The 24,543-nt window shown below is 46.8% G+C and overlaps 1 protein-coding gene across 1 annotated transcript in view; it reads left to right on the top strand.

Annotated features, from left to right (window-relative positions):
• The window catches only part of LOC126536426 (uncharacterized), a 91,411-nt gene that overhangs the window by 17,828 nt on the left and 49,040 nt on the right, over positions 1–24,543 (top strand). The window contains exon 3 of the mRNA XM_050183384.3: positions 20,344–20,575. Coding sequence (XP_050039341.2) covers positions 20,344–20,575 — 232 coding nt within the window. The remainder of the gene's footprint in view (positions 1–20,343; positions 20,576–24,543) is intronic.

Here is a 24,543-nt window from a genome sequence, read left to right as displayed (position 1 = left end):
GGATTGTGGATAGCTGCCTTGATAGCGCTGTCATGCAAAGATTAAAGAGGGTGGGAGATATAATTGATCCTTTAGGTGTTCCACGGGAAATATTGATGGGGGAGGAAAGAGATTGCGCTGCCTTGAAGCGTGCTGTCCTGCCTTTGAGGAAACTGCGTATGTAATTGTACATGTTGGCGCCGCATCCACTGTCGTGAACCGATTTGAGTACATGATCATGTGTGACATTATCGAATGCCTTTTTTATATCTATTGCCAGAAGGGCTTGGGTCTGTGCTGTCTTTGGCTGCAGAAGCGTGTTCTGTAGTATGAGAAATAAGTCCTGTGTGGAAATGTTCTTGCGATAGCCTATGAGCTGGTGCGGAAAATGTTTCGTGTTATCCAAATGTTCTTCTAGTCTGTTCAGTGCAAGCCGTTCCATTGTTTTGCCCATACATGATGTTAAGGATATGGGTCTGAGGTTGCAAAGCGTGGCTTTTTTCCCTGGTTTTGGGATCATGGTAATGTGTGATGTTCTCCATTCGTCTGGGAGGGTGCCCGCGTTCCAATGCTCATTTATGTGCGAGAGAAGCGTTTCTTTATCTTCGTCGGGCAGATTACGCAGAAGAGTATATGTGATGCCGTCAGGACCCGGCGCCGTCGCCCTATTGTTTTGCAACAATGCTAGGTTTAGTTCTGCCATAGTGAAGTCACCACCGATGTTGTCGTTTGGGGGGCCCGTATAGTCTGTGTACAGTGACTGATGTGCCGCAGGTATGTAAAGGGTCCGGAGTTCATCAAATGTTTTGTTTATACCTTGTGTACTGGCGGGTTTCTCTATGGTAGGGATCACTTGTTTCTTTGTGCCGAGCAGGGCACGCAAAAGATGCCACGTGTGTTTTTTGTCTAACGTATTCTGGATGCTATCGCAAATATGGTTCCATTCTGTCTGTTCGAGCGTCCGGGCATGATTGATCACTTGAATAGTTACATCATCTACCTTTTCACGAAGCTGATTGTTATGCGGTTGCTGGGATAAGACTCTCAATAGTTTTTTGCGTTTTTTCCAGACGCGTGTGAGGTGCGGGTCGGGCCGGCCTGCCGGCGCTGAAGTTGTGTGCGTGTCTGTAACTGCTGTCTTAGTTTCTAGGAGGCCTTTAGCCGACGGGTCCAAGTCATGCCCTGTGTCAATGTTATTCTGCCTCAGTTTCCGGAATTTGTCCCAATTTCTGAAGGTGACTGTAGCGCGGCGCTTTCGAGGCGTCATGTGTATAATGATATTTAGTATGTCGTGGTCGCTAGTTAGGTTTTCATGGGTGTTCTCCCAGCTCGTAGCATATTCACCTTTGTGCAACGCGAGGTCCGGTGTAGTAGGAACTTGATTTTGCGCCCCTGCGCGAGTTGTTACCCCCGGAGTGTTGAGAACTGTGTACTGAAATTTGTTTATGTTGTCTTCCAGCAACCTGCCCGTTTTCGTGTTCGCCTTGTATCCCCATGATGTGTTGGGCGCATTGAAGTCTCCCATGATGTAAATGTCACGAGTCTTCTCATCTTTTTTAGCGTGCTTGAAGATCTGACTAAGGTTGTACGTGGATTTTGGTGGATTTTATACGTTGTACAGCTTGGCAGGTCGTTGTAAGTTGTCCGGGTATATTGTGGTTATTAAGACATACTTTGCTAAACAGTCTGGTGCTATTTCCGTGTAGTGTTTAATGTTATGTTTTACGTACGTCGAAATTATTGCTAGGTCGTATTCATTGTGCGCTGAATGTGTAGCTGTGTATCCTGGGATGTTCTGTTCTTTGTATGTTTCTTGCAGAAGTAACACATGTGGTGGGTTTTTCAATTTTAGGAAGTATTGCCTCATTATTGCTTTTTTGTTACTGAGACCGCGGTAGTTCCACTGCCAAACGCAAAAGTTTCCGTCCCTTACTTCTGCCATGGATTAGCGACCTTTGCGGTCTTAGACTGGGTGTTGGAGGTGTCGATTGGGTCATCAGGAAGTTGTCTCTTTTGCGAATGAGACATGTGGTCCATGTTTTCGGAGCTAAGATCTTCATCTGGAAGAAGGCGCTTAAGCATGCGGTCTACTCGTTGTTCCAGCACGGTTAGGCGTGTTTCGTGACGTTCGTAGGCTGAGGCAAGTTTTTCGACAATAGCAGTGAGGCGGTCGAGTTTCTTTTCTATGCTTTCAAAGCGTTCTAACAGGGTCGCTGATTTGTTTAGACGAGATTCTAGCGTTGAAGGTGTCTTGTGGGAATGCGCGTGTAGGACGTGTTGCTGATATTGTGGTGCTTCGTAAATTGGAGTAGGAGACTGTGCTTGTGATGTTAGGGTCTTGAAGGATGGGGATTGCGGGATGATGGGAGTGCTTGGCTTACCAGGCGCCTTGGGTATGATGGTTTTCCCAGACTGTGGGGTGCGCGCAGGGCTTTTGCTCGAGGCCGGTCGTTGCACGTTCGGTGTAGCGCTTGCCGAAGTCGTCGGCTGTGACAGCGGTGTGTTAGGTAGCATGTCTTGTTGCTTGTTCTGGGGCTGTTGCGTCTGCGTTGTTTGCTGTTGCTGTCCGTGCGATGATAATGCAGGGTATTCGCGATGGTAATCAGTTGAGGTTGCGGTGTTGGGGGCGCTGGAACCAAGCGTAGGCTGTTGCTCGTTGTGCAGTTTGATGCGTTGCAAGTAGGCTCGTTCTGTCTTGCTATGGTCTTTTTGCCTTTTAATTTGGCAGCTGGGGTCGTTGGTTCTGTGATCGCCACCGCAGTGCAGGCAGAGCAGAAAGCATTGGTGTTCCTCTCCTGCCTGCTTGAGTTGTCTCGTGCAGTCAGGACATCTGAAAATAGTTGATTTGGTGGGGCAGTTGTCAGCACGATGATCATACATCGGGCATAAGGAACAGAACTCTGCTTTGGGGTGGTGTGGCAGACATCGGAACATAGATCGATGATAGAGGACTTTCCTGGGGACAATGCTTCCTTCAAATGTAATAATAGCAGTCTCTGAACGGCCCATCATCCGGGAGGCTAGTATGGTGGGCCCAAAAGTGTCCAAGTTCTGCATCAGGTGCTCCGAAGATGTGCCGGCGTCAACTCCATGGATAACCCCTCTGCAGGAGTTGGCCGGCGCGGTTATGTATGCTGTGACAGTGTGCGTGGTTGGTCCAAGTGCGAGTTGAGACATGGCAGCGATTTTCTCCGCTGCTATTGAACTTGGGGTCTTGATAACGATTATATTGCTTCGTGGCTTAATATGCAGTGAGAGATCGAGGGCTTCGTGTGGACTGAGGGGGGCTTGTTGCCGCACGGCTTGTGAGATGTGGTGCAATTTGTGCTGAGGGAGGTGCACAGCACTCTGAGGCCGAATTACGACTGTGTGGAGAGCAGCAGGGTGCAGGGGGGCGGTAAGATTCTTCTTCTTGTATTGAACTGTTGTCCAGCCGTCTTCAGCAGCGTCCTCGGTTTGCTGAGTGTCCATTACATTGACTGGCTCGGTTGTGGCGGCAGGCGGGGTAAGGTCCATTATAAGTGAGCGAGGCGCCTCCGATTGCACTTTGGCGTCTACGGCACCCGACACCTCGTGGCACGCAACCGCGCGCGGTGGCGCGAGGCTGGCGTCGACGGGAGTGGGGGTAGGTTCCAGGATTGCGTCTCAGCTCCGGCGTTAGGCGTAGCGACGTGGTCGGATAAAAAACCCTCGTAAAATCCAAAAGATGGGCTCACTTGTGGAGGGCAGGACATCCAGCCGTTCCTTGAGCGAAGCCCTGTCCGATGATAATGTCGTCGATAGGCTGGTAGCAGGAAAAAACGATGAAACGCATGAGATTGTCGGAGCTCGATGCGAAGGCGTCTTGACTGGTCGACGCCACCTAGCGTCCTCATTGCAAGCAAGGAATTTTTGTCGGACAAGTGAAAGGTATAAGAAGAATCTGCAGCGAAGACCACGATTATATCCACCACCTAAATGAGCTTAAATCAACGCTAGCAGAAAGGAACTATCCCCAAGTTGCTCTCGTTAGAGCTTATGATGCCGCGTCAAGATTGGAGAGACAGTCGGAATTGGCGAGGAGACAGCGCACATTAGAATCTGACAGACCGCCGGCCTTTATAACAAAATATTCTAATGCACTCCCAAACATAAACAACATCCTAAGAAAATACCACCCAATATTATCAAGTAACGAGCGTCTGCGAAAAGCGTTCCCGGATGTACCCAGGGTTACCTATCACCGAAACAAGAACTTTAAAGACATGTTAGTGCACGCAAAAGTCAGCCAGCAGCATTCCCCCGTAATAAAAGCATGTTGTCGCCCTAGGTGCAAAACCTGCAGGCACCTTCAAAGTGACATTAAAATTAAAAGCACCGCAAATAGTTATACACATGAAGTCAAATCTAGCTTCACTTGCACAAGTTCGGATGTGATTTATATGCTTGAATGTTCCTTCTGTAAGAAACAATATATCGGTGAAACAGGACAATCAATGAACGTCAGATTAAACGGACATCGCGCGGACACAGCTAAAAAGCTTCCCAAAGCCGTCGCCGAGCATTTCAACCAACCAGGTAATAACTTTGATAAACTTAAACTCTACATCTTACAGTCAAATTTCCGTTCTGAACGAGAAAGAAAATACAGAGAATCATACCTTACCCATAAGTTCAAGACATTGCAACCAATAGGCATAAACATTTCAAAGGGAGCTTTAGAATCTATTCGCTATGCTAAACCTCAAGCTATAGGCAACAACACTTAGTTTGATTTCTTGGCGTATGCCCCCCCCCCCCCCCTTTCTTTTCCCCTTTCCTTTCTTCTTCTGTTTTTTTGTCAGCCGGCGTGTCACACGCCCTTGACACGCCGGCTAACGCGCGTGTGTTGACAGACTGAAGGGGGGGGGGGGGGGGCTGGCTTTGACCTTGTACACAGGGTTCCTTTACTCTCAATTCGACACGCTAACACATTTTCCCTCGTTTCCGCGTCCTCCCGCCTCACACCCCCTCCCCTTTAGAAGAACCCCACCAATATACACTGTGGCGAGGAAAGCATACGTCGCCTTGAAGAAGACAAGTCCACTTGTCGAAACGTTGGCTCCTGCATTCACCTTGTTCACGTTCTGCTCATCGTCTTGAATTTCCATCTCCCGCATTCCCCGTCTTTTCTCTGGATCCCTTTGTGTGTGGCTTATTAAGCTAAAGCCTCAGACCTCTGTTTCAAGGTCCCGTTGTGAACTACAGAAAATATCATGTGACCGAAGGAAGGCGGGAAGCGAACCAAAGCATGTGCAGCCGCGTATGAGAGATGATTAATGATTAACAAAGTAATGATTGATTAGTGATTTGATTAAGATGCATTCGGGTATATTAAGGGGGATTAAAGTCGATGAAGGTGCATTAGGGTGAATGAAGATGGATTAAGGTGCATAAAGGAGGACTAGGTTGGATTAAGGTGGATGAAGGTGGATTAGGGTGGATGAAGGTGCGTTGAAATACATTAAGGACGGTTATAGTGGATGAGGGTGGATTAAAGTGCATGAAGAAGGATAAGGGTGGATTAAGGAGGATTAAGGTGCATTAAGGAGGATTATGGTTGGCTAGGATGAATTAAAGTGAGTGAGAGTGGATTACGGTGGATTAAGGAGGATTAGGGTGTGCTAAGGTAGATGAATGTGAATTCTGGTGCATTAAGGTGAATTAAGGACGATTATAGTAGATTAGGGCGGATTAAAGTGAATGAGGAAGCATTAGGGTTGATTAAGGAGGACTAAAGTCCATTAAGGAGGGTTAGAGTAGATTAAGGTCGATGAAGGTGGATTAGAGTGCATTAAGGAGTACTTTCGTGGATTATGGTGGATTAAAGTGAATGAAGTAAGGTTAAGGTCGATGAATGTGTATTAGGAGGATCATGGTAGACTAATCGGTCTTAATACTCAATGAACCCTAATTCACCTTAGTGCACCATAATCCACCTTAATGCTCCTTCATCCACCTTAATCCAGCTGAATACTCCCAATCCACCTTAATACAACCTAATCAACCTACATCGCCCCTAATGCACCTTAGCCTACTCTATACGGTCTTAATCCTTCTTTATCAACCATAATCGATCATAATCTACCTTCATCCTTATTCATGCACCTTAATCCAACTTAATCCTGCTTAATAGCTCTAATGTGCTTTAACACACCCTAATCCACATCTATCAAGCTTAATCCAGCTCTATGGTCCCTAATACAAATTAATTCATCCTAATCGGACTTAATCCTCCTTCAGTAACCCTAATTCACCGTAATCCACATTAATCTCCCTCTATCCACCTTAATCCACCCTAATCCTCGTTCATGCACCCTAATCACCCTAATCGGTCTTAATACCCTTTCATCAACCCTTCACCTTAATCCACCATAATCCGCCTTAATGCACCTCCACCCACCTTAATGTTTATTCATTTATCTTAATCCTTAATACACTCTAATTCACCTTAATCTTTAATATACTTTAATCAACCTTAATGCTCCCTAACCCACCTTATGTCAATCACGAATTATTTATTAATTAACTTGGGTAATCATTCTCTTATAGAGGCGTGGACATGCTTTGGGTCACCTCTGGCCTTCCTTGGGTCACGTGATACTTCCAGTCTACAACGCGACCTTGAACCAGAGATCTAAAGGCTTTCGCCTTAAAACTAAAAAAAAAAGAAACTCAATGTTGACTAGCTAACGCTCATCACCTGCAATACCACGGGTATACGCCTCGTGCACCGCATATAGAGGCGCCACTGAAAGCCACCTAGCGGACGCTTCCAGCAGTACACGCGGAAGCAGTCGCAGACGACAACCCTTTGCAGCAAGGATGGCTGAAGTTCGCGGCTGCGATTTCTCCTTTGTTCGGGTGCCAGGCTGCTTCTTCTGCGGTGACAGCTGTAGGGACGATGCTGACCTCTGTGCGAGCGGGTATGAACACGATGTTACCGGTGTTTGGGACAACATGGTCCACATACGTGCAAGGTGTGTCCCGCAGATAAACGCCATGAACCCCATTTACATGACGTGGAGCTCAAGTGCACTAGCCGATAAATTTTGTTGAGTGATGCGATCTCTCGATGGTTTTCTTTATTCTACCCTTGCCGCAATGCTGCTTCTGTACCTGAATAATAAGCACCCGTCGTTAGTGCAGACTTATATCAAACAAATCCGCACGGTGCAATCTCTGCATCTGCCGTTGTGATTTTTCTGCCTGAAGTCGAATTCGCCTGAAGGAGAGTAATTGCCAATTTATTGATGGAAACTCGTACACTAGCCAACGAAGTCACCAAGCACACGGGCTAATAAAAGCGCGTGTTAGTGCTGTACCGCCGATGCAATTCTGCTGCATACGCCGATGAACTACCGTCCCCGCTGCAGTTTGTGCAATTTTAAATTCCCCAAGGGAGCTGCTTGGAAAGGTACAAAGCTAAATACTGACTAACTTTTCAGTACTTTTTTGTATTACTAGAGAGAGGTGCCGCATGATATACTGAAAGGTAGAGCAGCGCCAGTCAAAGTAGATGAGCGCTGGCGGCAAGGCCCGGTTTAGTCGTCTGCAGCGTAAGTATATGAAAGAATTCAGTTCAGTACAAAACTCACATGCAAGAAGGGACTACGTTGTGAAACAAACAAATAACTCGGCATGTTAAGTTTGCTCAGGCAGCATCGAGGTGTAATGACTTCCAAAACGGGACGCGAACTTCTCAGTGAGAAATGGAACAAAAATATCATATGCAGCAGCTATTAGCAATTCTCGCCCTGAACTACCTATTTTATAAACACATTTCCAAAAACGCAAATAATATCTAAGATGCCCTCGGGTGAAAAGAATAAAGCTGTTAAAGAAGCACTTCCTTGGTATCATTCCGATAAGAGACAGCGTGATTTATACCCTTTACAAAGAAGGCAGGGTGAAAAATTCGCAGCTCAAAAGAATCGACAAGGGTTATGAATGGAGCAACTAGCAACAGTTAAACATGTGCAAGGCCACGCATAAGATAGATGTAAAAACATGAAGTGCGCGACTGCTGGTGCGAGAATTTACCGGACCACACAAAACCAACAATTTCAGTTCTTGCAAACTTCAGTAGCTTCAACATACAACGCAATCCGCTCATGCAGTCGTGCTGCCTAGCTAGCGCAACGCGGTAAAGAAGCGGAAAACAATATAAGCGGCAAACAGCATTCCGAACTTTAGCGAAATGCCTTCAAACCTCATGCTGCACTGCAGACGAACTTCGTTGCTCAGGCGCCTAACTATGATCGAGTGGAAAAAGCACCGACGAGACAAAAGAAAGGATGAGAACAAGAAATTTCCCTTCGAAGCGACGATCCATTTTTGCTACCGTTGCTCCCGCTGATGAGGCTTTGCCGGGAATGATTAGAACCGTATCGCCGGCACGTTTTCACCGGTATTTGAGCCCCCCACCCTGCAACAATTCTTTTTCGACATTCTCTGAAGCTTTGGCCACCTCACACGTGCGAATTGTGTTGCCTTTCTTGCTCTGAAAACGTGAATAAGACAGAGAAGCACGATCAACGACACAACAAACTACGGCGCGCGCCAGGCTCCTCTTCTGCGCAAGGCCGCCACCAGTGGCGCGTCCGTCGGCGTGCACGGCGCGTATACTTGCCACTAACTTTTTCAGGGCGCAAAGCAGACTCTATAATCCTGCACTTCCGACTGAATAACAAGTTAGCGACGTGCGAGGTGATGGAGGCGCCCCAGAATATTAAGCATACGGAGGACAACCGCAACAAAAACGCTGGTGAGCAGGCCGGAAAAATGAAAAAAAAAAAATGCAGCATTACGGGATGCTTTGCTGCGAGCTATAAGAAAGACGCCTCAGCTCGCAAACAACGCTGTTCTTTGTCGGAACGAAGTTCTTTCGCCCAATGTCATGCAGCCACTGCTTCCTGCGCAAGCCGTCACACTTTCCTTGTGGTATCATAAAACGGCATAACCATATGCAGGCTTCTTGCTGGAGTTATATGCGCAACAGCCCGGCATAGCGCTAGCACATGGAGCAGGAAACACAACGTACAACGTTCGTTACGCCGAGCCAGCCGTGCTGAGGAGGAAAATGGCGCGAACGAAAAATAAAAACACAAGCAAAACTCCAGATCCACGCGTTTCCAAGGGCAACGGCAGGGAGACCAATCGTCGTGTAGAAAAACGGGGGCAAAACTGGTTGCCGCGGGGGAACGCGCAAGGGGCGAGGAGGTCGTGCGGCGGCGGCAGAGTTCAAAGAGTGTCGCTACTTTCAAATTATCAAGGGATTTTAAGGAAGGAGAGAGCGCTGTGCAGGGTGACACGGGCTGGACAAGTCTTGAAGTGAGCTCGCAGTAAAATTGAGTATGAAGAACGATTGAGCAATATGGAAGAAAGTAAATGGGCTGGGACAGTGTTCGGGTAGGGGAAACATTGACTCACAGTGGAGGAAAAGAACTAGGAAGCTTGCCAGTAAGTATGCGGTCAGTAGGGTGAGGAACACAGCAGCAAGGAACGTCAAGCGGAAAGTTAGAGAGGCTGAAATCTCATGCGCGGTGGCAATGGAAAAGAAATCTGCCATGAGTAACTACTTAAGAGGAAGAAACGAAATCAGGAAAGAAACTATTTATGGTAACTCAAAGGGAAGCTCATTACTTTTCGAAGCGAGATTGGGATGCCTTAGAACACGCACCTATAAAGCGAGATATAAGAAGGAAGAAGAAGCATGCGCTTGCTGCGGTAAAGCTAGGGAAACTATGGAGCATGTTTTATTAGAATGTGAAGGCTTCTACCGAACGGTCGATTTAGGCACCACTGGCCTCCTTGAAGCCCTTGGGTTCAGCGAGAGCAGTGGAAAAGTAAACATGTCCGCAATACAGATTAGTAAGGGGTGATTGGAAGATTGCTGGAAGAAAAGTACGGAAACGACAAACAATGGAGGCGTACAAAAACAAAGTTCACAATAGGGGTGCAGAAACTTTGGTTATGGGAATTCAGCGTGGGCTTTTGCCATTTCTTCTTTTTTTTTTAACATAGGTAGGACATTGGACAATAAAAAAAAAAAAGCTTGGTGGCGCAACCCACTACCCCGTTCCAAAGGGGACGCTCATGATATTCATCCATCCATCCAGAACAAATAGGGCTGTATGCGGTTACAGAAGCGCACTTTAGAGGCTCGGAAGAGCCGCCAGTCATTGAGAAATATGATTGGGAAGGATGCAACAGAACCAACTCGGAAAGAAAGGGAGGGGGAGTCGGAATGCTCATCCATCAGAGAGCAAAATGGAAAAGAGTAAATTCAAAATATTTAGAGTATCTTTGTTTCTTATATACAATGAGAGGAAAGAAAACTTAGCTGAGCATAACGTAATTGCGGAACGGAAATAATTTCAGAGAGAAGAATCAAGAGTTAGTAGAATGCCGATATTAAGGGTGTCGGGAATGGTGCTGAAATTATCCTATTAGGGGACATGAATGCCCACATACAGGATTTAGATGGCTATACCGACAACAACGGGAAGTCAGTACTAGGTCTTTGTCAGCAACATAATCTCGTTATCGTGAATACAGGGCCTAAGTGTGACGGGCAGATCACGTGGAAAGTAGGGAAACCGGCAATCGACTATTGGTTACTGTCGGATGACAGAAGGAATTCATGATACATAAGTCGAGAGAAATGGTCATCGATGAGGAAGGGTTTAGCAGCATAGGGAGTGACCATAAACGCATCATTTTGAAAATGGGATATGTAGTTGGGAAAGAGAGAAAGGAAAGCACAATGGCCAGTCCAAATTTGAACGCTGAGGAAATAACAAATATAATCAAGAGAGTTGAGCAAGAACTTGGTAAGTGGCCAAATAAAAAGTTGGATTATAGTGAGCGTCAAAGTGTAATAACGACAGAAATACGAAAAGAGAATTAACATGCTCGTTGGAAAGGAAAAAAAAAAGAAACCGAAAAGCGGATGGAACAGGGAGGTACGAGAAGCGATCGCCGAATGACAGAAAGCATCACAAGAGCAGAGGAAGAAAAAGAAAGCGCAGTTGCCGCAGGATGAAGTAACCAGTAAATGGAAAATATACCGGGAGAAAAAGAACCAATCGTTCAAATACTGGTGCAAGCAAGGATAAAAGGTGAAAGTGAACGTTGGTTGTCAGAAATACGTGAAAAAAAGAAGGCGGCACCTAGCATATTTTGGAACCACATAAAATTATTAGGCAGGAAGTCAGCAACAATAAACAACATATATATCCAAGACGAAGATGGAAACATACTGGAAGGAGAAGCGGCATTAAATTACATCCGAAAAATAATGGCCGAATCTTTCCAAGGCAATGACGAGGTTGTATTTGAAGAAAAAAAGAGAATGAAAGAGACCCAAGTGGAAAAGGAGCTGGTGCTGACATATTTCAGCTGGAAGAAAGCCGAAGAGAAAATTTTTAAGCGCACAGACACAGGGCTAGACGAGGTTCCCATTAGGGTGATTAATGAATTAGGACCAAGAAATAAGTAAGCTTTGGTAAAAGCAGTGGAAAAAACTTTAAGATATAGACAAATACTAGCCAGTTGGCGACAAAGTCGAATGAATTTAATTTATAAAGGTAAGGGGGAGAACGATAGAATTTACTCGCATAAGCCGTTGATGATTACATCGGTAATGTACAGGTTAGCAATGCAGGCAATCAAATTAATGTTGCAAGCATGGGCAGAGAATAATCGCATTTTGGGAAAACTTCAGAATGGCTTCATATTAGGTAGGCGTCTGGATGATAACTTATTTGTCCTTACTCAGTGTATTGAAATATGAATAGTAGATAGGAGACCGCTATATGTGGCCTTTTTTGACATTACAGGAGCCTATGACAACGTAGACCTCAACATTTTGTGGGATATTCTGGAATGGGCTGGCTAGGGTGACGTTTGTTTGCAGCTTTTGAGAGAGATTTACCTAGAAAATACCGTTTGGTTCGAATGGGAAATGATAAGCAGCGAGGAAAAAGTTTATATAGGTTATAGAGGCAGGGACGTCCTTTATCCCCACTGCTGTTTATGATGTACATGGTGAGGATGGAGAAGGCGCTAGAAGTAAGTGATACCGGCTTTAATTTCTCATGCAAGCAGGCGGGTACAGTAGTAGAGCAGCAGCTAGCTAACAAGCAAAGTGATATGCAACGACTGGCTAATATCTGCGGGCAGGAAGGAGAAAATCTTGGTCTGAAATTTAGCGTTAAAAATCAGGTGTTACGGTATTCAACAAAAACAATGAACAGATAGTGTCATTGAGGTAGTGTCAATTATATATTGAATATAAATACTTTGGTACATGGGTAAACGAAGGCAATAGATATATGGAAACGCAGAAAAATACAATAACAGCAAAGGGGAAGAGAAATGACGTCATAAGGAAACACTGAGTGCTATGGAGATAGAATAGGTACGGCGTACTCCGGGGTATGTGAAAAGGTGCAATGGTTCCAGGACTTACATTTGGGAATGCGGTTGTGTGCTTGAAATAAGGGATAGAATCAGGACTGGATGGCACCCGAAGGTCAGTGGGACGCCTCGCATTGGGCGTTCACGGGAAGACTACAAATGAAGCTCTGCAGGATGATATGGGCCGGGCAAGCTTTGAAGTGAGAGAAGTTCGCAGTAAAATTGGTTATGAAGAGCGACTGAGGAATATGAAATAAATAAGTGGACTGGGAGATTTTTCAAGTATTTGTACAGTAAACACAGTGATTCATAGTGGAGGAACAGAACTAGGAAGCTTACCAGCAAATATGCGGCCTGTAGGGTGAGCAACACAGAAACGAAGAAAGTCAAGCGGAGAGTCAGAGAGGCTGAGATAATCTCATGGGTGGCGGCAATGGAAAAGGAACGTACTATAAGTAACTACTTATATATAACTTACTTAAATATAAGAAGAAAAAAAAACGAAATCAGGAAAGATGCAGTTTATGATAACTGAAAGGGAAGCTCATTATTTTTCGAAGCGAGATCGGGATGCCTTAGAACACGCAACTATAAAGGGAGATATAAGAACGAAGAAAAAGCATGTGCTTGCTGCGGTAAAGCTAGGGAATTGATGAAGCATGTTTTATTAGAATGTGAGGATATCTGCCCAGCGGTCGCTTTAAACATCTCTGGCCTCCTTGACGCCCTTGGGTGCAGCTAGAGCAGGAGGAAAGTAAACATGGGTGCAGTGGAGATTATAGTAAGAGGCGATTGGAAGATTGTGGGAAGTAGGGAAGCGGCACACGGGAGGCCTGCGAAACAAAGTTCGCAATAGTGGTTCATAAAGTTCCGTTATGGGAAGTCATAGCCGTCCTTTCTTCTTGGTTTCAACATAGGTAGGAAATGAGGCGGTACAATAATAAGAGCTTGGTGGGGCAACCCCCCAAGTCCAATCCTGCCGGGGCGGGGGAGTGTCATTTAACGAACTACTTCCGCTGCACTAAGAAAAAGCTAACTAATACTTTTTTATAATTTAGTCTTTTGAACCTCCCGTTATAAGCGGCAAAGTATGCTCTCCTCAATTAGCAACTCCTGTGCATTAATACAACGTTCACTGCGCTTATAGTTAAAGAAAATGTGTACGACGTAAAATATGCCAGTAAATGTCATCATAGATGACTTGTGCAACCATTTTTTCTCGTAGCACGAAGCTTATGAATCTCGAAGACTGCGGGCTCCACACAAAATGCGAATGTCGTTCCTAGAAATCATATGGGAGCACATTCACAGTAGCCAGTCGCAGAAGTCACGCACCCAAGTTGGTCGGTTTGATCGAAAAGCGGCTGTTTCTGCTTAGTCGCTCGCTGTTCCGTTTCAGAGCGCAGAGCTTATGCCCCAACCACTGGCGCGCGTCGGAAAGCTTCGGCACGCGCCGAAGCCTCAAAAGCGTCAAAAGCGTCGGTCGTGAACACGGCGAAGCGTGACGACGCGCAATGATTATGTCTACTGCCGATGCTAGAAGTTTGCCGACGCGCGGCGAAACTGCGCCGGCGTGCACCAATGAGAGGCTGCGACGCGTCACAAGCGTCAACCAATCGGAGGCTGCGAATCCTCCGGCTGCTATGCCTATGATGGCCGCCCATGCAAAGGCGCCGGCACCAACGATCGTCCGAGTTCTTTGGACGCACGACGCGCGCGACAGTGTTCCTGAAAGACAGTGTTGTAATAGTAGGCCGACAACTATACGACCGACCTACCCACGACCGTGGGTTGTGGCAGTGCGACGTGGATCCGAAGCGACTTCGAATGACGCCGACTAATCCAACCTGCCCACTGCGTTTCGCCGGGCTCGGTACGATCGTCTGATAAAACAGCCAACCGAATCACGATTTCCGCAATGTCTGTACTTGTTGTATGTGTATTTTGTTGTGCTCAAAATGAATGGAAACATGTTTACGAGCTCCGAAGTCTGGGTAATCAGCACTCGCCTATCGCCGATGTTGTTTACGTTACGCGTAGGCCTGGCGCGTCCATCGAGTTCGTAACTGGCGAGTGAACGAACACAGCTAGGAAATTTGTCGAAGGAAATGAATTTTCACGTCCATTTGGTGCTGCAGTGATATAAAATATGGCACTCCTGACTTCGTGTGATGTGCGATGTGGTGAATGAGCCGTGTGGAACTTGGGGTGGTCAGCCGTGGCGTGTTTCGTGTGGTGTCGGGTAACTCAAGTTTAACGGGCAAGCTCTGCGCTGTTTCCAGTGGCAAAGATAACTTCCGAAAGCGAAGGACACTAGCAGCCGAACTATGGGAAGTACTTACATAATCAGCCGTGCCACCCGTTTCAGCTGACAGTGCGCTCTTCTATTCGGCATGTGAATCCAGTTCAGTACAAGTTCACTGTACTCCTTCACTCACTTCTTTCAAGTGCATCCGTCTTTTGGACTAGTTGGGGATAAATCGCTCGTGCAACACTCAAGAACACTGACGCACTGAAGCATACGTCAATGCGCAGTCATGTTTGAGTCAGTGTGTCCTTATGTTTGAGCTCTGCAAAAAGAAATTATCTGTTTGCAAGCTGCGCACCGTGTGCAGTGCATGGTAGGATCTGCATCATGCGAGACCTATGCATGTAGCAGCGTATACCAGGATTCCTTCGATGCCTGCTTCAGAAGCAGCAAGTACTGTGTCAAGGAAACTGTAATTGATTTTTTATCTCCCTTTTTCTTTATGGAAAGTGTAGATGGTGTGAGTGCATTGTGTGAGTGCAGTCGGTATGCTTAACTGCTGGAATCCCTACAGCTTCTACTAAAATGTTTCTTGCTGCGATACTATAAATTGTAGTCAGGACAAAGATCTCCTCAAAACCAAGTTACTAATGCATCTGCGCAGAAGGTGTTTGATTAAGAAGTTAGCACTTCCACAACAACAATATGCCGATGCACAGCATATGTACTTGCAATAAATACATTCCGTAAAGGTGAACGACTGGGCCTACAGTAACAAACTTTGTAGTAGCACTGCAAAAAGTGCTGCCATGCGTATCAGCCACAACAAAACTGCTGCATGTCCAACCTACTTCCTTGGAGGCACCTCTATAAAGACGGTTCGGGCCCTACCCATACTGGGTGTAACATTTAGCTCTTCTCTCAACTTTTCCGCATATGTCACCAGCACTGTATCCAAGCATCGGCCGATTCTTGGGTTTGTGTCCCGTTTCTCCCTTCCCCCATGACGTAAGATTTTCCGAGCACTCTAAGCTTCTATCATTCTGTCACGACTTGAGTACTGCTCATCAGTATAGTTCCCGTACCAAACTCGCGACGCTAACAAACTTAAGCTTGTTCAGCGCTGGACAACACGCACCCTCTACTCCCGTCTTTTTGGTTGTCGCAAGCTCATGCCAGCCTACGAGGATTGCCCCAAACCCCTCAGGTAGCACACCCTGCAATACCAGCGCAACATTTCACTAGTCTATACTGCAGGATGCTTGATGGCTCTCTGAACAGCACTAATCTTTCTTCAGTTTGTCTGAACAAGTGGTCAGCACAGCCCGAGCCCTCATTGCGCCTCTATGGCCCGACACCACAACTCCGTGATAATATCTGGCATACAGAGCTTTCTCTTCACCCCCCTTGGCCATTTGGATTCTCCTTCCTTGGAACCAGCGTGAATTGGCACTCCTTTGTGTTGTGCACCCGTCGAATGTGTGCGTGTGTGCCGTGCTGTGTTATTGAGCAAGTGTGTGTGTGCGTGTGTAGTGCGTGTGTGTGCAGGTGGAGGGGAAGGAGGTGTCTTCCGCATCCTGCAAATTCCTGCTCTAGATGGCTGGTTATCAGACGCTCTAACATACAGGCAACAGCGTTTTTTTTTGTCTAGAGTGCCAAGTTACCACTAAGATTATTATTATTATTATTATTAGGATCACCACTACGACCACATTGAGTGTGTTGAAGCCAGCGTGACACAAAATTCAAAATATTTCTGGAGCTTTGTGCGCTCTCAGTCTTCTAAAAAGAGTGCCAAAGATGTACGTCTTCTTCATGAAAATAGTGGTGTTGCCTCGAAAACTGATGATGCCTTTGCACAACATTTCTGTTTGCTATATGGTGTGAAATATGCTTCAAGTAACCTTCCTTCTGAGTCTGGCACAGTGTGTGCGTTATCAGTCAATGAAAACCTTGTTTTCAAGTGTATGAAGTGCCTTAAACCTTCCCTCTCTTGTGGTGTTGATGGTATTTCTTCCGCAGAGCTTCAGACGTATGGAAGCATACTTCTTTCCTGTTCTCACAAACATCTTCAATAGTTCCCTAAAGTCTAGTACCTTTTCTAGCACTCGGAAGGTAGCATGGACATTGCCAATGCATAAATCAGGTGCTAGATGTGCAGTTACTAGCTGCCGACCTATATCTATGCTCTGCAGTGCGTCAAAAGTGTTTGAATCGATATTGGATTCCTTGCTTTCTGTGAGTGCTAAGAGCATTTTTATAAATGAACAGCATGACTTTGTCTGCCGACAACTTAAAACTTTTTTGAGACTGTCAACAGTGTTCACCACTGCATCGACTTCCAAAAAGAAATTTTTACTCTCAAACTGGTGCAGAAACAATAAGTACTCTTAAATGCTTCCAATACTATGGCATTAAGGTACAGGCAGAAAACGCACCGTGTGAAATTTTGATACACCATACGTGATGCTCCACTCCTTATGGTCGATGAAATGAAAGATCTTGGTGTGTACTTCGACAAAATGCTAAGCTTCTCTTCACATAGATAACTACACAACATCCCCTTCACGCTCTTGGAATTGCATGCCGTATATTGCATGATTTTCACTCACCTATTGTGTTCCTGAAATTCTGCTGTGTGGCGCCAACTACTAGAGTACGCCTCTGTAGGAGGGGGTGCAACCAGCAAATCTAATGCTGACCTCATTGAACGCATCCAGAATAAATTGTTATCTATCTTAAAGCACCACTTTTGCCATTCTGGGGACCACAGTTGAGCCTTCTCAAATAAACTTCAACTCGCACCTCTAGATTCAAGAATTAGTCATACCTTTTGTTCCTGCATAAGGTGGTCCATGACATTATACATTCCCTAAAGCTTCTTCATCATGTGCATTTGTTCGTGCCGCAACAGTATACCAGGTAGCATTCCACATTCGTTGCCTGGCCTTGTTGCAAGATTGTGCTGTATAAGAGTCGACTCCAAAACATAATTCAGAGTTCATTTCCTGTGTTTTGTGTATTTGTAGATAATCACGTAGGATTAACTCCCTTTTACTTTTCCCCGTTTCCTTCTTTCCCTATTTGTTTCTCTATCTTGCATTTTTTTGTCTACCACATTCATGTTTTCTGTACATTTTGTCTCGCATAGTGCTCGTTAAGCGCACCAATATAAAGGCTCTCTACCTGTTCCTGGGCACTACAATAAACATTTGAATGAATGATTGTTATCGTAGCATAAAATCGTGGTTTTTAAGTATGTACTAGTGTAATATTTCAGTGCAGTAGCTTTTGTGCAAATAAAAAAGGGCATGAATTAAGAAAGTGCAATAATAATATGCTATGTGCCTGATCATATGCATTGTTATTAATTTCTTCTGAGCTTTAAAAATTGCTGGCTACTGTATCCAGTGGTGTGCAATAAAATAATTTGCCACAGCAATTATTGCGTGCCTCGCAGAACAAATTGAATATATCTTTCTCAGTCAAAACGTTATAGCAGGCTGAAAACAATAAACTGCAAATTTTTTTGTGCTGACAATGTGTATAAATTGCGAAAATAACCTGTTTATGTATTTCTTATACTATGCAAATGAGCTGCTTCCATACATTCGTATAAGCGCTTCAATAGTACGACTTGGCAAAGGGCAACGAAAGAACCCTATTAAAACCCTCCATTTCTCAAGCTTGTATTATCTGCCGGTATGTCATTTCATTAATCTAAAGGAAGACAAACTTGACATGTGGAAACCAGTTACAATAGAACATGGCCCTTACACTGTGAAAATGTTTTGTAGCAATGTACTCAATGTGAAGGTCTCCGGATACGGTGTTGATGCACCAAAACAACCTAGAATAATAAAGGTGCACCATGGGCTAGATCTTACAGTATAAAGAATCGGGGTGAGACAAGCTACGAATTACATAAATCTTAGCTATTCTAGATTTTTTTTTTTGTGTGTGTGTGCTACAGGTGTTTCAATTCTTTTTTGCTGATTTTCTCAGAACCCACTTTTTCACGTTTCTTTCATGCACCAACAAGCACGTTGGACACGGATGCTTTATCTGTATCTGGTTACCGTATTTCACTGGCTATAAGATGTTAAACGTTATCGCTCAGTGCAGTATGCGCCTGAACGTATCGGAAGTTTCGCGAATGTTATCGATGGTTCTGTCTGTTGTCGACGAACCCTGTTAATCTGATTGCATACGCGACACGAATTGTATAGTAGTTTCTGGAAGGCGCGCGGGCACCAGCGAATAGGCTATAACTTCCGACGACTGATGTATGCAAACCGACGCGCTTCACCCGCAGATGAGATTTCCGACGATTGCCGACATTGCTCGCCGCTGTCGTTGCGATTGAGTCTGCACTATTTATTTACCGTCACTACTACGTGACGGTAATGACACAATTTCTTTCAGTTATACTTTGCACGCCTAATTCTTGCGCAGTTGGCTGTGCAACGAGCTACGAAAAAATGAAATGGTACAACAGTTTTTGATATGATATGGCATCGTCGTGAAGGTGTTTGCAAAGCGATCTTGCAGGCAGACGACGCGCGAGCCCTGATGTGGATATTTTGTGCACTATTTTTACTTCAAAAATAAAAGCAAATTGTTACGGCAGGCGTATATTCATTATTCAAACGTGTTTTTTATATCTAAAAGCGCATACAGATCACTAACTTATTGTTTCAAGCTTAGTTTACAGCAGGCTGTTTTAGGCCGGGCTTTGATGGATGAAGACAAAATAGTCCAGCAACAGTGCGCCGCAGCCGAGGAGCGAGCTTCGGCGCGCGTCAGAGCTTCTGTCCAGTGGTTGCGTGCCCTCTTCCTCCAACCAACGCGAAGCGTTCGCTTGTAGACGCGCGCCGAAGCTTGCCGCACGTGCCAGTGGTTGGAGAATTAGGCGCCCGTTCCCCCGTTTCGCGTCATCCTTCAGCGCGACCGATCGAGCACATCGAAGGATGAAAAAGCGAACGCGAAGCGCAGCGGGGGATGAAAGGCGAGAATAGCTAATAGAGCGCGAGGACGAAAGCAGAGAAGGAGGCAAAAGCGTGAGAACAAAAGCGTGGTGCCGCGCAAGACGGGCTCTGCAGCGACGACCGCTACTAGATGGCGCCAGGGTAGCGCGCCGTCGTCTGCTCCGATGGCATGCTACGAGCGCATCCAGCGATACCATATAGGGGAACAAAGCGCTGCACGAGCGGAGGTTTGTCTACGGCGGCTGCTGTGAGTCGCGCCCATGCGTCAATCACGCGCTGCCTCTCGCGATCTCCCGATTAGCGAGGCAGTCGCGTCACCCTTGGTTCCTTTTGCAATGTGCCACATGAGACAGATTGTCCGCGCCAGCCAAAATATGGCGAAATGAAAACACGTATAGAGCTGCGCTAGAATTTAGCATTAGGGAGTACCGTAATCACGAGTGAATTTTTTCCATCTCCGCAACTGAGCTGCAAAGCTGCTGGACCAATCAGCGGCAGAGGAGACAGACGTCGGAATACGCTGTTCACTGACGTAGCGATAGTGATGACGCGAGCGGCACTGATTTTGAGTGGCACTCGGGTGTGGGAATGGGCAGGTCGCCAGTGTGAACACCGGCCACCGTGAGTAGCTCCTGGAGTTGCGGTTGGCCGCGCGATCAGTCGTGAATGCCAGCTGTTGCCGCGCAGGTGAGCGTCCGCGTGCATCGTCCGCTGAAGGGCGGGCCCCGCGAGCTGGGCGGCTCCGTGCTCCTGGTGGAGGGGCTGGACAACGAGGCGCTGTGCGGCACCCGGCTCGCGCAGGGCGACACGCGCCTCTTCCTGCTGAAGGGCGGCGCATCCGAGGGACGCACCAGGCTGTTGGCGTCCCCGCTGCGCCTCACACTGCCGAACCTGGACAAGCTGCAGGCCGCCGTCAACGGTCAGTGCGGCTCCTCATCATCCTGGCTACGCCCACTGCAGGGCAACGGCCTCTCCCATACTTCTCCAGCTACCCTGGTCATGTGCTAATTGTGGCCATGTTGTCCCTGCAAACTTCTTAATCTCATCCACCCACCTACCTACCTTCCTGCCGTCCCCTGCTACGCTTCCCTATCTCTTGGAATCCAGACCGTAACCCTTAATCACCGTCGGCGTTTACTCAAAAGAATGCGTTGGCCCTCATCGTGATAACATTGATTGGTACTTAGCGTGCGTGCTCTCTTTTCGAAGGTATCAAAGAGAGGTCGCAAAGAATTACCAAAGACTGCTAGAGAGCTCAGCAGGTGTACAGCAGTTGAAATGTCTAGGCCTGGTTTCTGAGGTGCTACGCTCGTTTTGTCAAAGCGCTCCAAGATTTCACTCCAGAAAATTGCCATGAATGCAGTCTCTAGTTTTGTCATTTTCTTGAAAAGGGAATGCGCTTCGTTCCTAGTGTCACCGTTTTTTCCTCTTGATAGAGCTTCAAAGCAACACAAGAGTGCATTGAATTTTTTCAGAATGGCCTTACATGATTCAGCGTGTCTTGACCACCTGGTCTCAGGGAGACTTTTCAAAACAAGCTGCTGGCCAGTTCCGCCCATGCTGTCCAAAAGATACCTCCATCGCTTAGGTGAGGCAGCAAAGAACACACACAGTCTCTGAATTACAGTGAAGATTTTGACTGCCTCAAAGCAACTGTCAACGCAACACGCTCCAACTAAGTTCAGTGAATGACCAGCACACGGGACGTAGACTGCCAATCCGTTCAGGTGTTTGATTTGAGCTTGCGGTCCTTTGTATTTTCCTGACATATTACTCGCATTATCATAAGCTTGGTCCCTACAATCATCAATTGAGATGCCATTGGTCGTCAAGAGGGACATCACGGTATCGAAAAGATACAAGCCGGTATGCGATTCAATTGGAACAAATCCAAGAGAGCGTTCGTACACTTTCGCGTTTAAATAGTATCGTAAAACAACAACTGACAGCTGATCAACGTTAGTAAGGTCTGGAGTCGAATGAACAATTAAAGGGAAGTATTTTTCGCGTCTCACTTCGTCAACGAGACGTTCCTTTACAGCCTTTGCCATATGCTCCATAAATTCATCACAAATGGTTTTTGACAGACATGATGGGTGACCTTTTCCTTTGTTCCTGTAGCGTTTGATGTGCTCCTCTAGAAAGGGATCAAACTTGGCAATGGCCTCAAGCAGTCCCATTTCTCGCTGAACCAAAAATCTCCTCACTGCCCCTAAACTCTAGGTTGCGCTCAGCTAGAAGCTTAACTACAACGACTACGCGCTTCAACACCTCTGTCCAGTAAGCGGTCTCAGTGACAAGATGCTTAACCAGCTCCTTGTCAATTGTGCTGCGGGAGTTAGAGCGGGCGAGCCATGCTGCCACGTAGTTCCGGTGCTCGACGCTATTTTCATGTGCGCAAACCTTTTCTTCTGCTCTTTTCCAATCAGAAAAGCCGTGCGTGGTGAAATCACTGGGGTTGCTTGAAATCGAAAATCGTTTGCACATGAAACAGTAAACGGAACCTTTGGACTCCGAGTACATTAACCAGTGTCGCTCGTACGCCTTCCCATTTACAGCCTTTCGCACGAAAAGGTGAGGGGACATATAGCGTTTCTGAGTTTTGTATTGCCTTTCGGAAGACGGAAAATTTTCTGCCCGATTTCGAAAATACAATGGCCGTTTCTCAAGGCATGCACTCCGAATGCTGTCAGTAATAACGTGCGACCAGTTAGCAGGGTCACTTCGGAGAATCTCGCAACGTACCTCTTGCTGCGGGGCTGTCTGTACTTCTCTGTTGCCGCAACGAGAAGCCGTCTCATTCGTCCTCTCGAGGCACACTTTGTGGGTGGGAACATGATTATTTGGATCCAAACTAACAGGAAACAAGTGAATCGTTTCTTGGAGTGTTGTTTCCTGGCACTCGTCAGTAGAAGGAGGCTCATCGGGGAGGTTTGGCATCTGTTGATCAGCAGTAGTAGAAATCGGGCCTGGCAGACCGGACACCTGGAGCTCTGTGGCAAGGGCCCGGCCGAGTAGCATAGACGTTGCTGACTCAGGAAGAGGACAGGGCACGGTTAGCGTTGGTTGCGCAGAAAAAAAAAATTATGGGGTTTTACGTGCCAAAACCACTTTCTGGTTATGTGGCTTGCCGTAGTGGAGGACTCCGTAAATTTTGACCAACTGGGGTTCTTTAACGTGCACCTTAATCTAAGTACACGGGTGTTTTCGCATTTCGCCCCCATCGCAATGGGGCCGCCGTGGCCGAGATTCGATCCCGCGACCTCGTGCTCAGTAGCCCAACACCATAGTCACTGAGCAACCACGGCGGGTGTCGGTTGCTCAGAAATATGGACGACCGAGGTTGGCACCGTTTTCACAGGATCCAGACAACCAAGATAAGACAAACCTTGCTTCTTGCCAGGAAACCGTGGTGATGGAGTTGGCAAGTCCTGCACAGAAGCACAGTCGGTACTATTGTGAGTTTGACGTGGACTCTGGGTAGAGCGATCACACTGCTCCGCGGAAGCTGCATTCAGTAGGTACTTTGTCATCTTTAGTAGCTTCTTTTCACGCTCTTCTCTTTCTAACTTCGCCTTTCGGTTAGGCGCACCACTTTGATGCTTCCGACCGAGCATTTTCCCATGAATGGATGCTAATTATTTACCGGGCACTTCGTCAATTCGACGCGACCGCAGGTGTCCAACGGTGGCCGTCCCGATGACTGGCGCACTCTGCCTGGATGGTCCGTGGCTGGCTCCTTCACTCCTTCTCCCGTTCTGGTCTCGTCTTCCTATTGGCTAGGAGCAGTCGTCTGTTCTGGGAGGTTCGCGATTTTTCTTTCGCCCCGTCGACGCCGGGTGCGAGAACGAAGGGGAGAGGGCGACTCCTAGCGAGGGCGAAGTTACGCGCCCTCCGTCACCTCTGAGTCATCTTTTTCTACTTCTTTCTGGAAAGTTCGGCGGCCAGTCTGACCTACTTTTTCCGTCGAGCGCGCGAGAGGGTACGCAGCCACTAGGCAGGAATGTGCCCTGGAGACAGGCCTTTGTGTCCAGCTCTCCAACTTCCCCCTTCACTCTTCCACAACACTAGCTCGAACAGTGAACATTCCATGCCCCACGGCACGCGGACAAAAGCACGTGCGACGTCTTCTTTCCATTCCTGCCTAGACTCTGCCATCAGACTCATCATCATCTGCTATCGGACTCATCCTCCCCCGCCCAAATTACCATCACGGTAAAGAAAAGTCGAATGGGAGGCACTGTTGGGTACTGCAGCATATCCTTTCTGTGAGAAGGACAGCGGCAAAACTATTTGAGAGGTGGAGGGTGGCGTGGTGGTGACGAGGGGCAAGGGAGATTTAGGTCCTCATCCCACATTACATGTTTTAGGTGTTTCCCACTTGCCCCTCCTCTCCAGACAGCACTGGACAGACGGACTGACAGGAAACCACAAAAACTCTTCCAAGCAAACGCACCTCGCTTCGTAAGAAAGACGGCCCCGCCGGGGTGGCGGGGGATTCCTGTTTTTGCAGCTTGACAAGCTCTCCCCAAATGATCAGGCTAAACGCATGCTGTTACATTAGGTGGGGGGCCCCGCATGCTCGTTGTGGTCTTCTCGCTTCACACATGTCGATCGAAGTTCCGTTGCCCATGGTTCCATATACTAAGCAGGTTAGAATAAATGGGCCCCCTTCTCCTTCTGTCCGACGTGAGGCCGTGGGCTGCAGCCCCCTTAGCCACCCCCTTAATCCGGCGCTGATTTTCAGTAGGTTAGTTATTAATGGGCACCATTTTCAAGATTAGTAGACTCTCAGGAAGATAATTCTTTTTGCTTACTTACGGGAGTATGAACCATTGCTTAAGGGTGCATGACCCATTCACCCTCTTACGTGACGGACAAATTTCT

This window comes from Dermacentor andersoni, chromosome 3, assembly GCF_023375885.2.
Source record: "Dermacentor andersoni chromosome 3, qqDerAnde1_hic_scaffold, whole genome shotgun sequence".
In the NCBI taxonomy this organism is placed as follows: Eukaryota; Metazoa; Arthropoda; class Arachnida; order Ixodida; family Ixodidae; genus Dermacentor; species Dermacentor andersoni.
This window is presented reverse-complemented; position numbering and strand designations above follow the sequence as displayed.